Source organism: Protopterus annectens, chromosome 5.part0 (assembly GCF_019279795.1).
Source record: "Protopterus annectens isolate FY-2018-M chromosome 5.part0, PAN1.0, whole genome shotgun sequence".
Taxonomy (NCBI): domain Eukaryota; kingdom Metazoa; phylum Chordata; order Ceratodontiformes; family Protopteridae; genus Protopterus; species Protopterus annectens.
The window spans coordinates 1,450,537,459-1,450,558,738 of NC_056735.1; the positions used below are offsets into that span (position 1 = coordinate 1,450,537,459).

Genomic DNA, 21,280 nt, shown 5'->3' on the forward strand with positions numbered 1-21,280 from the left:
ATATGTACCTGAACACTGGCATACAGCAACAGTGGTCCCACTCCACAAGGGGGGTGCCTCTACAGACCCTGGAAACTACCGCCCCATAAGCTTAACCAGCCTGGTCTGCAAAGCTATTGAAAGGATTATTATGGAACTCATAAACAGAGACATAGGGGAGCTACAGACACTTGACCCCACCCAATTCGGCTTTGTAAAGGGCAGATCCTGCCTTTTAAACCTGGTTGACTTTTTCGAAACAGTCACTAGAGCCATTGATGAGGGCAAAGCAGTCCATACAGCATACCTAGACTTGGCTAAGGCCTTCAGTACAGTACCCCACTCAGGCATTATAGATAAGCTCAACAGCTTAAAAGTAAACCCTTATGTCACTAGATGGGTTGCAAACTGGCTAAAGGACAGAACCCATAAAGTTAAAATCGCTGGAGCAATGTCAGACTCAAAGCCAGTCACAAGTGGTGTCCCACAGGGATCTGTCCTGGGACCCCTCTTGTTCGGCATTTATTTCTCAGATGTTAAAGCAAACATGGGAGGGCTGTGGCTGACAAAGTTCGCAGATGACTGCAAACTAGGCACCATAGTCGATACACCAGCAGACACACACATCCTACAAAAAGGCCTCACAGAAATGTACAACTGGTGCCGGAGTCACGGCCTTAAACTAAATGCCAAAAAATGTATAGTCATCCCCTTTGGGAAAAACAAAGTACCCACAAATTATCACATAGACAGCAACCCACTGAGTACGGAAAAAGTAATCAGAGACCTAGGGACCCAAGTCGACAGTGACCTCTCATTTGACACCCACGTTGCCAAAGTGGTTAGAAAAACATTCTACCTTGCACACCTCATCATGAAGGGATTCACATCCAGATCCAAGGATGTCATTGTACCCCTTTATTCCTCCCTCATCAGACCCATGATTGAGTACAATGCCCCATTTGGTATGTACCTCACCCGGCATTTGCAACAGCTGGAGAGACCACAAAAGTACCTCACCAAGAGGATCAAGGGTCTCCAACATATGTCTTATTCTGCCAGACTAAAGAAACTTCAGCTCTATTCAGTAGCATACCGTCTGCTCAGAGGTGATCTCTGCCTGACGTACAAGGCCATGTCCAATCAGGATCTGATGGACATGCTCCACCTCAAAAAATCCAAATCCATCAGGACCAAGAGAGCTAAAGACTTAAACCTTGGCACAAGTATGAATAGGACATGCTTGAGGGATAGATTCATAACCCAGAGGCTTCCCATGCTTTGGAACAAGATCCCAGTTCGTATTAGGCAGAGCCCCTCACTGACTCTCTTCAAGAGAAATCTTGATGAGTGGATGGGAGATCGTAAGTTTACCCCAGGGGTCACATCTGTGTCACTGCTAGACAGGGGCACAGTAAACTAATTCTATTATATAAGGGGACCTTCATTGTGTCACTACTAGACAGAGGCACAGTATTCTAAATTTATTCTGTACATTTTTGTACCATTTCATGGGGTGGCAAAAGCCACATCACTATGGCTTGGCTTACAAATGCCCCAGGGCAGATAGCCTAGTACTATACTATGAAACTATGAAACTATAATATACAGCTCATTTAAATGTGTTTTCTATGGACTAGCATGATGCACAAATGCAGGAATACAGTTCTGTATATGAACAGTCATAATCAGACAATGAAGAAAAAAGAGGACTACATTTTTGTTGTTTGTAAGTTATCACTTCATGGTAAAGTGTAACATCTCGTGGGCCTTTATTTCCCAGTTACATTACTTCCTACATATGACCTCTTTTATGCTTACTTCGTCCAAGAACACTCTTGCTTTTATAGCTGGCAGAACTGCTGATAAGGAATCCAAACTCCTGCCTGCACCACTGGTATGGTCAGTTGAAGTTCAGTGAAACTTTGCAGATGAAAAGATTGTTGCTTGCTGGATCTGTTTTGCATGCTAAGAGGCAAGAAACTGCATACATGTGGTATTCCATTGAGATTGATCTGGGCAGTTTTGCTATAAATGTATCCTGCAGACCTCTGTTTTTCAAGGTGTGCCTTTTTTCAGAAGTGTTTTTCTTTTCCAGTCAGTGAAGGTCATTTAAGTGCAACAAACATTCTGGTTACAGGCTGCCTGCACCATGTCTGGCATATGCGTCCTCAGACTCCCATTATGTCTTAGTATTTTGGTAGTGGGATGCACTAGATGCTGTCTGTGGTGACTGTTGTTAGTGACTGATGTGCCCCATATGCCTACCTCCAGAGTTGCATCTGTGTAGGCTTAGTACAGACATCAACCATAGGCAGTTTTGGGTGATGAGTAGCTGTCTGTATGCATATTGTAAAAGAAGGATATCTCCTCTAATTAGTAGCAGAATTACTTAATGTGAGTACTAATAATGATAGAGCTATGCTTTTGTAGGATTAGAAACATCTGCATGGAAAGAAGTGCAGTAGCTTGAGTGAAACTGATTATGTCACAAAACAAAAGTGAATGCATATTTGATAACAGATTAAAATACACATTTGTGTAGAAATTAAAATTAATGGTCAGGTTTTGTTTATTTTTCAGGTGAGGACCCAGCTCTTGGTCTCACTCATCAAAATTCCACTGGACCCTTAGAGGTGGAGATGAGAGGTTCAGAAGATGTATCATCAGGAAGAGTTTTGAATCGGTTGATGCATGAGCGGTTAAGATATGGGAACCCAAATGAGAACATGAATTTTTTAGCAATACAGCACCAAGCCACAGGGAGCACAGGGCCACCAAACATCCCCAGTAGTTCTCTAGCTTCTACAGAAAACCTTGCCCAGGACAGCTCACAAATGGTTCAACAGATAGCACGGCAAGAACCTCAGGGCCAAGAACACCAAGTGGATAACACTGTGATGGAGAAGCAGGCAAGAGCTGCCCAATCACAACAGACCAGTGAGGAACTTCCCACCTATGAGGAGGCAAAGGCTCAGTCACAGTTTTTCCGGGGGCAGCAGAAAGGAGCTGTGGGACCCAACTTTTATGGCAGTGGAGGGGCAAGTCAAAAGTCAAGAACAGAAGGCAGGCCTACTGTTACCCGGGCAAATAGTGGGCAGGGACATAAGGATGAGGCACTTAAGGAACTTAAGCAAGGTCATGTTCGCTCTCTAAGTGAAAAAATAATGCAGCTTTCACTGGAGACAAATGGTGCTAAACATCATTCACTGACCTCAGGAGGAAATCTTCCATCCCAAGTAATTAATAAGGGATTCAGGAATGGAGGACTGCCACCTGTCCCACCTGCTGCAAAGGGACTGGAACTTCGAGGTCCACCACCAGACTATCCATATAAGGGTAAACCAGTGACATCACCTTTGAGCAATCCTAATGAACATGGACATTACTTCATTGACCAACATTCTGGAATAATTCAAGACAGCCACAAGGCATACCCAATGCCTCAACCAGCTAGAACAGAAATGACTATCCACAGACACCAGCATCCTCCAGAATATGGTGTTATGAGGTAAGATGATTGATTTCATGACTTTATGTTAAATATTTTCAAAGACATGCATCTGGAACATTTCTCTCTGAGCCTGCTCTGAAAATAGGCTGTGTCCTAGTCAGACTTTCCTGGTCAACAAATGTTAAATTAAATGAATGAATAAATAAATCAATAATATTTATGTTGAGCTCATAATAGTAATAAAGCTACTGCTATGTATCCGATGAGAGAAATACACTACCCTGTATAGAATTGTGTACTAGCAATCGTTTGTACTCTGAGGCTCATGCTTACTCTATTTTGCCTCGTCACTCATAAAAGTCTTTGATTTTTTTGACAAAGGGAATATAGCTACTGTATAACGTCTGATATTGCATAAGTAGGTCATTCTGCTTTATTAAAGGCACTCTGTTGCAAATTCTTTTATTCTGTCAACTTTCTAAGTGAATAATTCCGATATTAAAAGTTTTCTTAATTTTAGGCATTGGCATTTGTTACTGAATGATTGTGTGTGTGTGTGTGTGTGTGTGTGTGTGTGTGTGTGTGTGTGTGTGTGTGTGTGTGTGTGTGTGTGTTTGTTTGACTCCTGAGTGAAAAGAAATGATTCTGATGTGTGGCAATCAGTAAGCACCAAAAGTAATGTTGAAGACATTTATTAGATCATCACACATTAAACTATAAAAAAATCATTATACACGTTCTACATAAGCATTGTTTTGGTATAATAACAGGTTGAAGAATATATGGAGAAAACCTTGAGTCTAATAAATGTAATAGCTTTAGGGATAGAATTCATAGAAAATCACCGTGCATGTGTCTCACAGCTAATTAGTTATGCGTTTGGCATTGTCTTAGGTTCACTCATAGCCTGCTCGTATCAGCTTTATAAATTAATTATAATTGAAACCTGCTCAAAATCTATAAACCACAAAAAAAAAAAAAAGTATGGGACAAAGTCTTTACTCAGACCGCATAGCCAAACTGTGGAACTTTATCCCAAGTTCAGTTAGAACTAGATGAAGCCTCCGTGTATTTAAACCCTGTGTCAAAGAATTTTTCTCACAGCTATACCCATACACTCCTCCTGTATGATCTACATCAAGAAATATTTTACATTCTTCCTAACCTTTCATGATACTTTGCATTTACACCCTTTCAATATTTGCCCTCATTCCCTCGTCCCATTCTTGAGGGGGGACTTGTATCATCTTTTCCTAATTATTTCCTAGCATAGTAGACAATGCTTGTAATACTTTGCTCTATACTGATTATCATATTTAGTGGTATTTTTTTCCTTTTGTTATTACATCAGTGGTGTCTCCTCTTCCTTTATTATATGCTATGTATTCCAATGTCAAATTGTATGCATGTATGCTGTTTGATTGCATATATACTATTGTTTTATATGTTATGTAATTCTCTGGAGCTTTTCTCCCAGGCCTCCACTGAAAATGAGCATTTATTACCCAGTTGGGCTTTTCTGGTAAACAGATGTCAAATAAATAAATAAGTAAATATATTAGCAATGTGCTATGTAGTATTTGTCTATCAATCCTAGTCTAGTTGTTGGAACAATGTATGCTTTTATAGGATGCAGAAAACAACACTTCAAAACTAAATTAAATTAAATGTGCACATTAGTTAGAAGGTATATTAATAACTTTTAACCAGACATCTGGTGGCTGAACTTCTGCTATTTTCATCATGTTAGACATAGATTAAACATTGCTCAAGCATAATCAAAGTATGCATTTATTTTCTTAATGACGTGGTTCTCAAAAATATCCTGTGATAGAGACTTACATGAGGTAAAAATGGAGAAACACCTTCCAGAGTATAATGATAAATGTAATCTGGGCACAGTATAGCAATGAATTCCTGTCTATGTATTGCAGTCATAGAATGCTAAAATGCAGGGGGTTTAGAAGCAGTGTCAGTGGTGCAACAGGTTGTGCACTTACATTTCATGCAGAAGGTTATGGGTTCTATTCCCACACTTGGTAGATGGATTACTGACACTGCAGTGCACTATGAGGCAGGGCTGGATTTTAGTGTTCATAAGCCCTAGGCACTTTCACTTCAAGCTGTGCAAAAACAGAAATAAACATCCTCTGAATTATGCCGACTGACATGATGTTCTTATTACCCATGTTTCTTCCCAAACTTATTATGATCACTTGCTGCCACCACCAAATTTACCCCTTTTTCCTCACTCGACGAATCAGGATAATTAGTCTGTCACGTGACCAATTAATTGGGAAGTGATCATGATCACTGAAAACAAGGTAAAGAATCACGACTATTATATTGTTAAACCACATGACTGATGAAGTCAGTTGAGCAACTATCATTTTTAACTGTTGAAAAAACGCCAGGAAAGCCGAACTATGAAATAACTGCCGCTTTTAATAACTTTTAAACGCACAAGATTAAAACGTATTTCGTCCTACTGGATAGTGGGACTTCTTCAGAATATCAGCACTCCATTAAATTCAAACTTTATATAAACTTTGTATAAACTTGGCGCCAAAAGACGCACTAATGATGCTAACAATTTAAAGCTATATACTTTCAAAATTCATGCCTTGAAGCATGCTTTAATGATGCATCATAAAAAATACTTTCATTGATTGAATAAAAAATATATATTATAGTCATAATATAAATAATATAGTAATGATATATGTATAAAAATATATGTAATATTATACAGGAAATGCGATGCATGGAAGATAATCAAGTGAGGAGAAGTGAACGTTGAATTTGATATGAATTTCACATATACATTTAATACTACATCTATATCATATTTAGATATACAGTTGATAAAAAACATACAACAAAAACAATATGAAGCTTGGGTATATAGGAAACCCACATATTCGAATAAATTTTTGCACTTCTCTAGTGCTCACCCATTGTATCAGAAACGTTCAGTGCTGAAAGGCCAATTGGTTCGAGCAGCAAGAATGATAACAATGGATGAGAAATTTCAGGAAGAATGCTCTAGATTAAAACAAATGTTTTTGAATAGAGCATATCCACTTGATTTCATAGAAGAAATAACTTCTGAAGTGACATCAAAGAGAATGAGTGGGTTATATATACTGGTGTAGGATCAAATCAAAATAGTATAGGAAATATTCAAGTACGTAACCGAAGTTTGTCAACTTTGGTTAGTAAGGAATTTAATTTGGCATGTATATTGAATTTTTGTTCTAACTATGTACTTATAAAAGAAATAATAATTAAAAATTGGTCTTTGTTGAAAGATGATACCAGTTTAGGGTCAACATTCAATTTTATACCAAAAATTGTATGGAGGAAAGCAAATAGTTTTAAACAAATTTTTCAGAAGCAAAAATTTCCGTTTATTAGGAGTCCAGGCATGATGCAATGTGGAAACTGCTCCTATTGTTACATAATGGATATAGGGAGTAATATTGATATCAATGGATATAAAATCAATATTAAGGGAAAGTTTAATTGTAACACAAAAGGAGTGGTTTACATAGCTAAATGTCAAGCATGCCCATCTTTTTATGTGGGCAAAACGGATTGTAGACTTAGAGAAAGGGTGTCTGAGCATTTGAGAAATATAAGCCAGCAAAAAGAAGAGAATGCGTTAGCAAGACACATAAAATTGTATCCTGAACATAAGTTAAATTTAAAATAATCCAACAAGTAAATCAAGATACAAGAGGGGGACCCACTAGTTTATTATTAGAGAAAATAGAACTATTATGGCAAATAAGGTTGAACGCATATATGTATCCAGGACTTAATGACAAATGTTCGATAATGTTCTTACTAAAATTAAAGAGTTTAGAGAGATGAATGATCATGGTGCATTTATAGGGTAATAGGAATGAATTTTTTATCATGTGTATATACATAAATATAAGTATAAACATATTTATACACACAAAAGTGTATATGATTTAAATAGGTTTTTTATTCATTTATAATATGCTTTATTTATTCATTCATATAATAAAACGTGCATTATTTATAAATTCATTAATATATGTGTGAATATTAGTTTTTTATTCATGGTTGTCATGTAGTGGTAAATTGAAGGAAGCAGTTAAATCTAACTTTCATGTATATAGTACAATAATTAATAATTCAAAATAAATTTTAGTATCGTGTTCATATATACATCTACTGGAAGATGAACATGCTTCATGAATATAAAATATAATAATATAATCTTATACACACATATAATCATATGTTTTTCAAAAAAGAAGCTGCTATTAGATCAGCAGATGCATCGCATTTCCTGTATAATATTACATATATTTTTATATATTTTTATATTTTTATTTATTATCATTACTATATTATTTATATTATGACTATAATATATATCTTTTATTCAATCAACGTCAATGAAAGTATTTTTTATGATGTATCATTAAAGCATGGTTCAAGGCATGAATTTTGAAAGTATATAGCTTTAAATTGTTAGCATCATTAGTGCGTCTTTTTGGCGCCAAGTTTATACAAAGTTTATATAAAGTTTGAATTTAATGGAGTGCTAATATTCTGAAGAAGTCCCACTATCTAGTAGGATGAAAAACGTTTTAATCTTGTGCGTTTAAAAGTTATTAAAAGCGGCAGTTGTTTCATAGTTTGGCTTTCCTGTCGTTTTTTCAACCGTTTGTTTTTGGCTTAAGTGTAAACTATCATTTTTACACTTCTAATTTATATAACTGTGTGTGTTATTCAATTGCCTCACACGGTAGTGCACAGAATATAAGTTCATAGTTTGTGCGGACATGGACGAATCGGCACTGCACAAGTGGACATCTCAGCACCAGACGGATGACTTTGTTCCATCAACTCAGCATCGGGAGTACAACTGAACTAGGGAGTTTATTTTTCAAGATTATTCAACAAAAGGCTGAGATGTCCGGTGTCAACATTGGTGCTGGTTTTTCATTAGTCAATATTTTTTTTAACTTGAAGAAAGTGAGGTATACTTCAGTATTTGTGCAATACCTGGCAAAAATCTGTTGTAGTAAAGAGAAAAATAAACAGTAAGTAACTGGTAGTAAATTGTGTACACCACATGTGTGTAACCTACAATCATTTGGACATCTTTTATTCAAGCTATTTAAGAATCTGCATGCTATTTTTTATAAACTTTTGCTTTTTTTTTAATTTTGTTTACCATTTTCAGGGTAAAATTCAAAAACAATTTCAGTTAACGGTTTATTGTACCAATTATCCCTACTTTATTATTTTTGATTTCTTTATGCAAAATTAATTATGTACTTTGCTTCACTATTCAAAAATTTAAAAAATAGGGTTTAATTTTTATGAATCTTGGTTTTATTCAAAATTTGGTAATGTCAATTGGACTTGGTCCATATTTTCTTTTAATTTTTTTTTTTTTTGCTGAAAAAAGTAATATAATCTTTTTTATTAAAGGTTAACCTCATTTAAAATGTCTGATGGATATAAGTGAAAACATGATTCTGGTTTTGAAAATAAGGAAAAAATTTGAAAAGAATTTGAGTAAAATTAAAGGTTCATTGCTTAAATATATACATGTTCCACAGGTGTTGAGCAGTACGGCTACCCTTTGTCAATCAGAAGATTTCAGTTGTGACAATCATAGGTCTGTAGATCAAAAAACAAAATATCAAGTTAATGAGTAATTAGAAACAAAATAGATTCTACGTTGTCAACATTTGATGTAACTGCAAATTAAGGTACATTAGAACCTGCAAGTGATTTAAAAAAACAAGAAACATCCATTACTGTTTCACCATCAGGTTTCAGCACTGATCCAGCTAAATGGGAAATGAATGCAGATCTCATTCATTACTTCTCCCAAAATATGCCATCTCAAAATTTGGAATCAAATTTGAAATCAACATCTAAACAGTTTGGCAAAAAAGTAAGATATGCAAAAAAAATATTTTTTTTACAGGAAAATGAGTAATGGCAAGGTATTTAAAAGAGACTGGCTAATATTCTCAGAATCCACAGCCAAAGTGTACTGTTATGTGAGCATATTATTTAGAAGTGGGTTTAATGAGTTGTCTAGTCAATTTCAAATTGGATTTGACAACTGGAAAAATGCACATGCAAGGATCACATTGCATAAAAAATCAAACGAACATCTCACTGCAATATTTACAATGCTACAATGCCAAAAGTCTTTATGAATTGATAGAGAATTGTAAATGGAGAAGCAAAAATTAAATAATTATTGGAATGAGGTTTTAAAAAGGGTAGTTGTGGTGGTTAAATTCCTGGCAGAAAGGGGTTTGGGTTTTCTTGGTGATAATGAGTTACATAACAATCCTAACAATGGTAACTTCCTCGGGTGCATTGGTCTTTTGTCAGATTTTGATCCTTTTCTCAAAGAACACATAAAAATATATGGAAATCCAGGCAGAAGAAATATTTCGTAGCTATCTTCGACCACATATGAAGAATTTATAAATTTACTGGATCAAAAGTGTTGACGCAGATCAAATCTAAAATTAATGAAGCAAAATATTTTGGATTGAGTATAGATTCATCCCCAGATATAAGTCACACAGATCAATTGTCAATCGTTATTCCTTATGTATCAAAAGATGGCGAGGTACATGAGCGCTTCTAAAGGTATGTTCCCATTGAAAAACATAGTGCTAAATATCTTTTTGACACAGTAGCATCTACATTTGACAAACATGGAGTCGATGTTGCAAATTGCAGATCTCAGTGCCAGTAATACGAACGGGATATACTCTGGACTCCAAGCCAGAATCAAAGAAGTCAACAAACTGGCAGTATGGGTTCCATGTGCTGCTCACGGCCTAAGTTTAGTAGGGATTACGTCTGCAGAAAGCTGTTTGGCTGCCATTAATTTTTTCAGCTTTTTTGCAGTCGCTGTACACATTCTTTGTAGCCTCACCACAAAGATGGTCTAAACTAAATATGATGGAAAATGCAATTTTGATTAAAAATCTATCACATACAAGATGGTCATCCCAATACGATGCTGTCAGATCACTGAAGATAAATTACAATCAAATTTGTGCAACACTACTTGATATCTCAGAATGCCAAAAACAAAAACTGACAGTGGTTCATGAAGCAAAAGCTTTGATAAACAAGCTAAAGAGCTTAGAAATAGCATTGATGACAGTCATTTGGGAAGATATTCTGAAAAGTATTGATAGAATAAATAAAGCACTTCAGAAACCTGGAATTAAGTTGTGCACAATTGTGAAATTATATGCTGGACTTCTGGATTATTTAGTTGAGGTTCGAGTCAAGGATAAATTTGGTGACTTTGAAAAAAAATGGCTAAAAGCCTTGTTTAAAACTCTGATTACAAACAATGCAAAAACCAGAATTGGAAAAGGAGACTGTTTGAAGAAAAACCAGAGGAACTGGTACAAGAATTGACTACAAAAGATGCATTTCGAATTAACATTTTTTATCGTATTCTAGATGTAGTAATTACAGAAATGACAAAACGGTGTGCAGCATACAGTATGCTGCATGATACCTTTGGTTTCCTTTTGTACAGATCTCTAAGAAAAGATGAAGTTAAATTGAAAGCCAGAGAATAGTTAATATCTGTTCATCAGACTTGGAAGAAGACTTCATTGATGAATTTCTTATGTTTTCATCATTGTACAAGGATAACAAATCAGTAGTTGAAGTAACTTGACTGATAAAATCCCAAATAAAAGATAAACTTGTTACAAGTTTTCCAAATGTACATAGTACATTGAGGATTTGTTTATCAATAATTGGAACAAAAGCAGAAGGAGAAAGATCTTTTTTTTTAAATGTAAGCAAATTAAGAATTATATGGGCTCAGCTATGAGCCAGGATCGCCTATCATCTTTGGTTCTTTTGTGTATTGAAAGGGACATTAATTGTGATATGGACTTTGAGGACATTATTAAAGACTTTGCTAAAAAGAAAAATCAAAGAAAGAATATTTCTTAGGAAATACCTAATAATTTTGAATTGTTGGTTCTGTGATGTAATTTAGAATTTTAGATAAATTAGATTTCTGCCTCACACTCTTTTTTTTTATTATTAATTTCTTTTTTTCAATCTGTTTGCCTCCTCCGTAGGCCCTAAAAGTTTCATAGGCCCTAGACACTGTGCCTAGAGTGCCTAATGGGAAATCTGGTTCTGCTATGAGGGGGTGCTGCACTCCTGAGTTTGTCATCTTTTAAATGAATATCAAACAAAATACTGAATACTAATAAAAAAGTAACAAAGCAGACCACGTTTATTGAGTGCTTTTGTCAATAATAATACTTGGTGTTATTCTGAAGAAGTCAAGTATTATTATTGATGAAAGCACTTAATAAAACATGGTCTAGTTCGTGTTGCTGTCTTGAGTACATTCTTTACTTTTTTTATCATTCAAATGAAACTTTAAACTGAGGCCCCATCTGCTTGAGTTGCTGGTAGCTAATTGGATGCAGAATATCCCATGGCACCTGTCAAAAAGAGTAGGGGAAGTTCCCAATGACATGGCTAAATTTCTCCTAGTAGTATAGATGGCACTTTGGATGTCCCCTGAAAAAAGGTCACTAGCCTAATGGAACTAACCTGATTAACAAAGGCTAAATAAGTAAATATAAATACATTTGCATAATAAAATGCTGTATCCTCATGCAAAACAAATTGAAGATGATTTAATGAATGCCTGCAATAAGCCTGTGCGATAGTAATACTTTAGATGCTCCAGTCACATCACGTACAGACCATTTTAAAACAAAGCAGATTTTATCATTCTTGTAGTTAGAGGTTATCATAACAGTCTAGCTAATTATCCAACTATAACATTGCCTAACAAATCAATTGTTTGAAAAAAAAATTAAGGTAAAGGAAAGCGCAGTTGACAAGTAATTTTTTACTAATGGTTGACAACCCAAAAACTTTTCCAGGATATCTTCCATCATCATTGTCATCAGATAAGTATTTATTTATCTGCCACTGCGCTTTTATGTATTTATTTAAGCTGGCTATTTTTGTGGACTAATTATTTTTATCTGTACTGGAAGACTTGAACATTTATGAGATAGTAACATAGTTGCAAAGTAAAAGTTTTATACACTGTTCACTCACAGAGGAAGGACAGGTCCTCAGTTTATTTTTTTTTTCCAGTACTGTTGTCTTGTGAGTTTGTGTTTTTTAGCAGGTGCAGCTTGGGTGAAGTTTGTACCTTTTTGTAAGATGTGGCTATAGTCGTTTGCCACTTTTTTCTACTATAGCTGAGGTAGAATTTCTGGCTTTTGTCAGGTGCAGGTGGGGTGTAGTTTGTTGCTTTTGATAGGTGTAGCTTAGATGGAGTTTGTCACTTTCATCAGGTGTGTCTGGGGTACAGTTTGTGTCTTTTGACAGGTGTACCTTGGGTGGAGTTTATGACATAGGTGTAACTTGGATAAAGTTTGTCACTTTTGTCAGGTGTAGCTGGGGTAGAGTTTGTCACTTTTGACAGGTGTAGCTTGGGTGGAGTGTGTCACTTTTGTCAGGTGTAGCTGTAGTGGAGTTTGTCACTTTTGACAGGTATAGCTTGGGTGAAGTTTGTCACTTGTCAGGTGTAGCTGTAGTGGAGTTTGTGACTTTTGATAGGTGTAGCTTGGGTGGCGTTTGGTTACTTTTGTCAAGTGTAGCTGTAGTGGAGTTTGTGACCTTTGACAGGTGTGGCTTGGGTTGTGTTTGCCACTTTTGTCAGGTGTAGCTGCTATGGAGTTTGTGACTTTTGACAGGTATAGCGTGGATGTAGTTTGTCACTTGTCAGGTGTAGCTAGGGTAGAGTTTGTCACTTGTCAGTTGTAGCTGGGGTAGAGTTTGTCACTTTTGACAGGTGTAGCTGTAGTGGAGCTTGTGAATTTTGACAAGTGTAACTTGGGTGGAGTTTGCTATTTTTGTCAGGTGTAGCTGGGGTAGTTTGTAACTTTTGGCAGGTGTGGTCTGGGTGGAGTTTGCCACTTTTGTCAGGTGTAGCTGGTATGGAGTTTGTGACTTTTGACAGGTGTTGCTTGAGTGGAGTTTGTCACTTTTGTCAAATTTAGCTGGGGAGAGTTTGTCAATTTTGATAGGTATAGCCTGAGTGGAGATTGTCACCTTTGTCTGGTGTAGGTGAAATGGAGTTTGTCACTTTTGTCCGGTGTAGCTGGGATGGAGTTTGTCACTTTTGTCAGTTGTAGCTAGGGTGGAGTTTGTGGCTTTTGACAGGTATACCTTGAATGTAGTTTGTCACTTGTTAGGTGTAGCTGAGGTAGAGTTTCTCATTTTTGACAAGTGTAGCTGTAGTGGAGTTTGTGACTTTTGACAGATGCAGCTTGGGTGGAGTTTGCCACTTTTGTCAGATGTAGCTGGTATGGAGTTTGTGACTTTTGACAGATGTAGCTTGGGTGGAGTTTGTTATTTTTGTCAAGTGTAGCTGGGGTAGTTTGTGACTTTTGACAGGTGTGGCTTGGGTGGAGTTTGCCACTTTTGTCAGGAGTAGCTGGTATGGAGTTTGTGATGTTTGACAGGTATAGCATGGATGTAGTTTGTCACTTGTCAGGTGTAGGTGGGGTAGAGTTTATGACTTTTGACAGGTGTAGCCTGGGTGGAGTTTGCCACTTTCGTCAGGTATAGCCGGGATGGAGTGTGTCATTTTTGTCAGGTTTAGCTTCGATGGAGATTGTCACTTTTATCAAATGTAGTTGGGGTGAGTTTTGTCACTTTTGAATGGTATAGCCTGAGTGGAGATTGTCACTTTTTTTAGGTGTAGCTGGGATGGTGTTTGCCACTTTTGACAGGTGTAGCCTAGGTGGAGATTGTCACTTTTGTCAGGTGTAGCTGGAGTGGAGTTTGTGACTTTTGAATGGTATAGCCTGAGTGGAGATTGTCACTTTTTTTAGGTGTAGCTGGGATGGTGTTTGCCACTTTTGACAGGTGTAGCCTAGGTGAAGATTGTCACCTTTGTCAGGTGTAGCTGGGGTGGCTGAGAGAAGAATTAGTTCAAGTAAAGCACTGGTGACTCAGATGACTGAGATGCATAGTAGGGTCACTCAATTAATCCATAGTTTACAGTTTCTTTACTACCAGGCTATAGGTATTTTCAGAACTGTTGTGCTGTATAAAAATGTAATGTCGACATTGGTTACTATGGGAACCTTTCAGGTTGCCAAATGGATTATGTTAGTGCTGTTCAATTGAAGTCAATGGACTGAAAATAATTTTTTGTGATGTTTTAGGATGCCATTTTCCCCACTGTTCTGTGACTTCAGACCTAGTATATATACACCTATGTATATAAAGCTGGCGTGTAGGAGTCTCTCCCCACATGGGGTACAGGGGGCAAACACCATACAGAAAGTTGTGCTTTTGTGATTGCTGAAAGAGAAACAATCTATTTTTCTACTAGAAAGTGTTGGACTGAAGTATATTCTGTTGAGTAACAAATCTGAGTACTTCCAAGATGTAGGCCTTTGAAGATTTGTTGTGCAGGATGCAACTCAACTTCTCAAAATGTATTTAGGTATTTATTTGTGTTACTTATTTATTGTGTTTATTTTTGGATTGTATTCAGTATTCATTAACCAGGAATGCCCCATTACTTGTCCATTTAAAGGGAAGGTCCAGGAAATAAATCTTATTTCAGCATATAAGTGGGTAAGAACTTGACATGCAGAATACAAACAAATAAGCTTGTAAAACATAAACTGTGCAACATAAATGCAGATGAATCACCAGACTACAACATATCCGTAAATACTCTGCGAATACATAATTTTAAAGAGAAGTGCCTTCTAGTTTGAGACATGATGAGATTAATCAGTACAGAAAACTGTGTAGGAAAATGTTTAGTTCAACAACCAGTGAAGATAATTCATCGGGATATCGAAGACATCAGCAAGTTAAGATTGCCATGGTCAGTCTGACCAGAGAAAGAGTAAACTAAGTTATAGACATGCAATAATTAAGCAGTAGGTATGCTGGCAGAGTAGGAGGGAAAGGACAGTTGGACATGTGTGCTGTGTGAGGGGTAAAAGGACTAGATGACCGTGAGAAGAAGAATGAGGAAGAAGATTTAGTGGAGGCCATGATGTGGACAGTAGACTGGGGTTTGGGTTAATGAGGATAGCGAGATCAGGAAAGGAAAAAGAGAAGGGTGATGAAAAAGACAGAGAAAGAGAGATTAAGAAACAGAAAATGGATGAGAGGGTAAGATAGGAAAGCAGTACAGAAAATGCAAGCATACTAAATGTAGATTAAAGAACTGCTTTCAAGATACACCAGGTGTTGAGTAGGAGGTGAGGAGGGAAGAGACATGCTGGAAATGACATTGTTTTTATCCTGTGGCTGCTCTCCAGTAGCCTTGAAAGGCTTGTTCAAAGATCTTTTTAGGTTCATGGTTTCAGAGATAGTTACTAGATGTGCACTTGCAGGGACCCCTCCATTACCTCAGGGCACTGTCTTGTTAACTGATGTGCTCAGAGTCACTTAAATAGTGGCTGAGGCAATCAAACTCTGTACCACAGGAAAATGCTTATTAGTAGTTCATAGTCTTAATCCCCTTTACTAGGTTCATACGTTCATTGGGCAGCGCAGTGGTGCAGCGGTTAACATTGTCACCTCACAGCAAGAGGTTTTTCGTTTTCTTCTGGGCTGCCCTCTGTTCTGTGTGTTGCATTGCCTGTTCTCTGTGTGTTGTGGTGGTCCTCCGGTTCCGGGTACTCCTCCCATTCCAAGACATGCATCTGCATTCTCCTCCTTCCTCCGCTGAAAACAGGCTCTGTGGAACCTAGTCGGACTTTCCCGGTCAACAAATGATAAATAAATAAATAAAAATAAAAAATAAATAGGTGTTTACTAGGCTAATGACCACAAGGGCCTTTTTAAGCCTAGCCATGCAAACCAAATCTCTGACAAGTTCTGCCAGATTATAGAGTTTAACAAAAGGGAAAGAAAATAAGGCCCCACAATATTAATCGTAGGCATTGATGATCTCTGTAGGATGACAGTCGGAGGAAGATATGAAGAAGCTGGAAAATACATGATACTTTAAGCTGGGTAGTAACAGGTATAGCGTGGATGTAGTTTGTCACTTGTCAGGTGTAGCTAGGGTAGAGTTTGTCACTTGTCAATTGTAGCTGGGGTAGAGTTTGTCACTTTTGAAAGGTGTAGCTGTAGTGGAGCTTGTGAATTTTGACAGGTGTAGCTTGGGTGGAGTTTGCTGTTTTGTCAGGTGTAGCTGGGGTAGTTTGTGACTTTTGACAGGTGTGGCTTGGGTGGAGTTTGCCACTTTTGTCAGGTGTAGCTGGTATGGAGTTTGTGACTTTTGACAGGTATAGCATGGATGTAGTCTGTCACTTGTCAGGTGTAGGTGGGGTAGAGTTTGTCACTTGTCAGTTGTAGCTGGGGTAGAGTTTGTGACTTTTGACAGGTGTAGCCTGGGTGGAGTTTGACACTTCTGTCAGATTTAGCTGGGGTAGAGTATGTCAATTTTGATAAGTATAGCCTGAGTGGAGATTGTCACTTTCGTCAGGTGTAGCTGGGATGGTGTCTGTCACTTTTGTAAGATTTATTTTATTTATTTATTTATTTTACATTTGTTGACCGGGTTGGTCTGGCTTAGCCAAGGGCTCATTTTCAGCAGAGACTCTGGGAGAAAAGCTCCTTACTTATGTTAAAGTATTACATAAAAACATTTGTCACAGAGTTATTTGAAGTTAACATCCAGAGTATAAAGAAACATACATATGCATAGATTCATAGTAAAAAAAAAAACATTTTAAGGTTTAGTAGACATTTTTGAACAAGTGAATGTATACATTTGGTGGCTATAAGTTTCATATGTTGAGGTAGGTGATAGTAAGAGACTGAGGGAGGGAGGGGAATGAAGAGGAGAGTAATGGGGGAGGGAGGAGGGAGTAGAGAGAGGCGAAGTAGATGTTAAAAGATAGCGAATATTCATGGTGCATGACTACAGTGGCAGTACCAGTTTTCCATAAGATATTTTTGCACAGCAGTTTTGAAGTGTTTGGGATGATCAAGTGATCTGATTTCTAGGGGTAGTTGGTTCCAAGAAGTTGCAGGGTTATAGTTATAGAGTAAGCATCCCATTTTAGTCTTTGGTTTACAAATCAGTAGTAAGTCTTTGTCAGAGCTACGTAATGGCCTTGCAGGGGTGTATTTTGTTATAATAGTGATAAGATTGGGACAGTAGTTAGACTGATATAAGATAGAATGGATGATCTTAAGTTGATGCATTTTTAAAAGATGGGGGAATTCTAGCCAGTTAAGTTGCTTTAAAGAATCACAATAGTGAGATTTGTAGGGTAGATTGGTAGCGAATCTGGCAACCTTATTGTAGGTGGCTTCTAGTTTGGTGAGAAGAGATGAGTTTTGATTGTTAAGTAGGTGGCAGCTATAAAGGAGAGTGGGTATTAGAAAAGTATGAGAAAGGGTTTGTCTAGCTGTGTCAGTTAAGTATTTCTTGTTTCGATAAAGGTGTCCAAGTTTCTGATGGGTAGTTTTAATACAGTTGGTTACATGTAAATCAAACTTTAGCTGGTCATCTAGACATCTGTTGGATGGCAGGTCATCTAGCTAGGGTGGAGTTTGTGACTTTTGACAGGTGTAGCTTCAGTGGAGATTGTCACTTTTATCAGGTGTAGCTAGGGTGGAGTTTGTGACTTTTGACAGGTATAGCCTGAGTGGAGATTGTCACATTTGTCCGGTGTAGCTGGTAGCTGGGATGGAGTTTGTCACTTTTTTTAGGTGTAGCTGGAATGGTGTTTGCCACTTTTGTCAGGTGTAGCTAGGGTGGAGTTTGTGACTTTTGACAGGTGTAGCTATGGTAGAGTTTGTGACTTTTGACAGGTGTAGCCTAGGTGGAGATTGTCACCTTTGTCAGGTGTAGCTAGGGTGGAGTTTGTGACTTTTGTTAGGTGTAGCTAGGCTGGAGTTTGTGAGTTTTGACAGGTGTAGCTAGGGTGGAGTTTGTGACTTTTTTCAGGTGTAGCCTAGGTGGAGATTGTCACCTTTGTCAGGTGTAGCTGGGGTGGCTGAGAGAAGAATGAGTTCAAGTAAAGCACTGGTGACTCAGATGACTGAGATGCATAGTAGGGTCACTCAATTAATCCATAGTTTACAGCTTCTTTATTACCAGGCTATAGGTATTTTCAGAACTGTCGTGCTGGATAAAAATGTAATGTCCACATTGGTTGCTTTGGGAACCTTCCAGGTTGCCAAATGGATTATGTTAGTGCTGTTCAATTGAAGTCAATGGACTGAAAATAATTTTTTGTGATGTTTTAGGATGCCGTTTTCCCCACTGTTCTGTGACTTCAAACCTAATGTATACACCTATGTATATAAAGCTGGCGTGTAGGAGTCTCCCCCTACATGGGGTACGGGGGGAAAATGCCATACAGAAAGTTGTGCTTTTGTGATTGCTGAAAGAGATACAATCTATTTTTCTACCAAACAGTGTTGGACTGATATATACTCTGTTGAGTAACAAATCTGAGTACTTCCAAGATGCAGGCCTTTGAAGATTTGTTGTGCAGGATGCAACTCAACTTCTCAAAATGTATTTAGTTATTTATTTGTGTTACTTATTTATTGTATTTATTTTTGGATTTTATTCAGTATTCATTAACCAGGAATGCCCCATTACTTGTCCATTTAAAGGGAAGGTCCAGGAAATAAATCTTATTTCAGCATATAAGTCGGTAAGAACTTGACATGTAGAATAGAAACAAATAAGCTTATAAAGCATAAACTGTGCAACATAAATGCAGATGAATCACCAGACTACAACATATCCGTAAAGACATACGAATACATAATTTTAAAGAGAAGTGCCTTCTAGTTTGAGACATGATGAGATTAATCAGTACAGTAAACTGTGTAGGAGAATGTTTAGTTCAACAACCAGTGAAGATAATTCATTGGGATATCGAAGACATCAGCAAGTTAAGATTGCCATGGTCAGTCTGACCAGAGAAAGAGTAAACTAAGTTATAGACATGCAATAATTAAGCAGTAGGTATGCTGGCAGAGTAGGAGGGAAAGGACAGTTGGACATGTGTGCTGTGTGAGGGGTAAAAGAACTAGATGACCGTGAGAAGAAGAATGAGGAAGAAGATTTAGTGGAGGCCATGATGTGGGCAGTAGACTGGGGTTTGGGTTAATGAGGCTAGTGAGATCAGGAAAGGGAAAAGAGAAGGGTGGTGAAAAAGACAGAGAAAGAGAGATTAAGAAACAGAAAATGGATGAGAGTGTAAGATAGGAAAGCAGTACAGGAAATGCAAGCATACTAAATGTAGATTAAAGAACTGCTTTCAAGATACACCAGGTGTTGAGTAGGAGGTGAGGAGGGAAGAGACATGCCGGGAATGACATTGTTTTTATCCTGTGGCTGCTCTCCAGTAGCCTTGAAAGGCTTGTTCAAAGACCTTTTTAGATTCATGGTTTCAGAGATAGTTACTAGACATGCACTTGCAGGGACCCCTCCATTACCTCCGGGCACTGTCTTGTTAACTGATGTGCTCAGAGTCACTTAAATAGTGGCTGAGGCAATCAAACTCTGCACCACAGGAAAATGCTTATTAGTAGTTCATAGTCTTAATCCCCTTTACTAGGTTCATACGTTCATAGGTGTTTACTAGGCTAATGACCACAAGGGCCTTTTTAAGCCTAGCCATGCAAACCAAATCTCTGACAAGTTCTGCCAGATTATAGAGTTTAACAAAAGAGAAAGAAAATAAGGCCCCACAATATTAATCGTAGGCGTTGATGATCTGTGTAGGATGACAATCGGAGGAAGATATGAAGAAGCTGGAAAATACATGATACTTTAAGCTGGGTAGTAACTTCCTTTTGGAGTGGAACGAAGATTGTGAGCAGTGCTATGTGAGGCAGATGTGACGTTAGTGAAGAAGGAACTAATCTCTGCCATATGAAGGCCACTCATTGTGATATATGGGGTAATGTGAGGACTGAAAGTTGAGCTCTATGAGTTTTTTATGACTGTTAACAGTACTATGGCAAATGTATAGTTCATTCTAGAAAGCTGATAAAATTGTTTCTTTGATCATGTGAGATGATTTATAAAGCCTGAGTAGTTCTAAAGGGTTTTCTAGACTGTAATGAGCTATGCTAGTTTGTTACTATTTTCCATTTCAAACCATTCTATTAAGTTTATGTTAAAGTAGTAATGAAATCTAAAACGGTGTTTGTATTAAAGTGGGGTACTGTTTTGTAGAATAATAATAACTTGTCCCTAGAATAGGCAGGAATATTTGTGAGGACAGTGGAACTAATAATGAGATGTGGTGTATAAATGAGTCAAAGGATTTTTGCCTGGCTCCATTAGTTAGAAATATTTTTTTAATTTAGATGGTCTTCCAAGGAGCATTGTAAGTGTTATAATGTTAAGTGCATCCCAGATTGTGATCAATATGTATGATAAGGTATATTTTGACAATATTTTTTACTCAGTTTTTTGCAGTAAGTATAACTAATATCTGTTTAGTTTGCTGTCTATGCACACATTAATCTCAATATCTCCCTTACCCCACTGTTCTCTTCTACCAATGTGCTCTCAACACCCCTCCTCTGTATTTCAGGGTGTATTTAATATTTATCAGCAGTTTCAATTTAGGTCCAATCAGAGGCAGTTAACCTAAGTGAGGACTTGTGCTGGAGGGTGAGTTAAGGACAACCACACCCTCGGCTTTGGATACAGTAGTAGGCCAAAGGTAAGCAGCCAGCATTGCATGTTATAGAAAGATTCCTGTAGTTTTGCTTGGAGGATTGGTAGGT

The 21,280-nt window shown here is 37.4% G+C and overlaps 1 protein-coding gene across 2 annotated transcripts in view; it reads left to right on the forward strand.

Annotated features, from left to right (window-relative positions):
* AMOTL1 (angiomotin like 1) overlaps positions 1-21,280 on the forward strand; it is a 703,914-nt gene that overhangs the window by 240,288 nt on the left and 442,346 nt on the right. For both annotated transcript variants that reach the window (XM_044071263.1, XM_044071264.1), the window contains exon 3: positions 2,563-3,490. In XM_044071263.1, coding sequence (XP_043927198.1) covers positions 2,622-3,490 — 869 coding nt within the window. In that variant the 5' untranslated portion in view covers positions 2,563-2,621. The remainder of the gene's footprint in view (positions 1-2,562; positions 3,491-21,280) is intronic.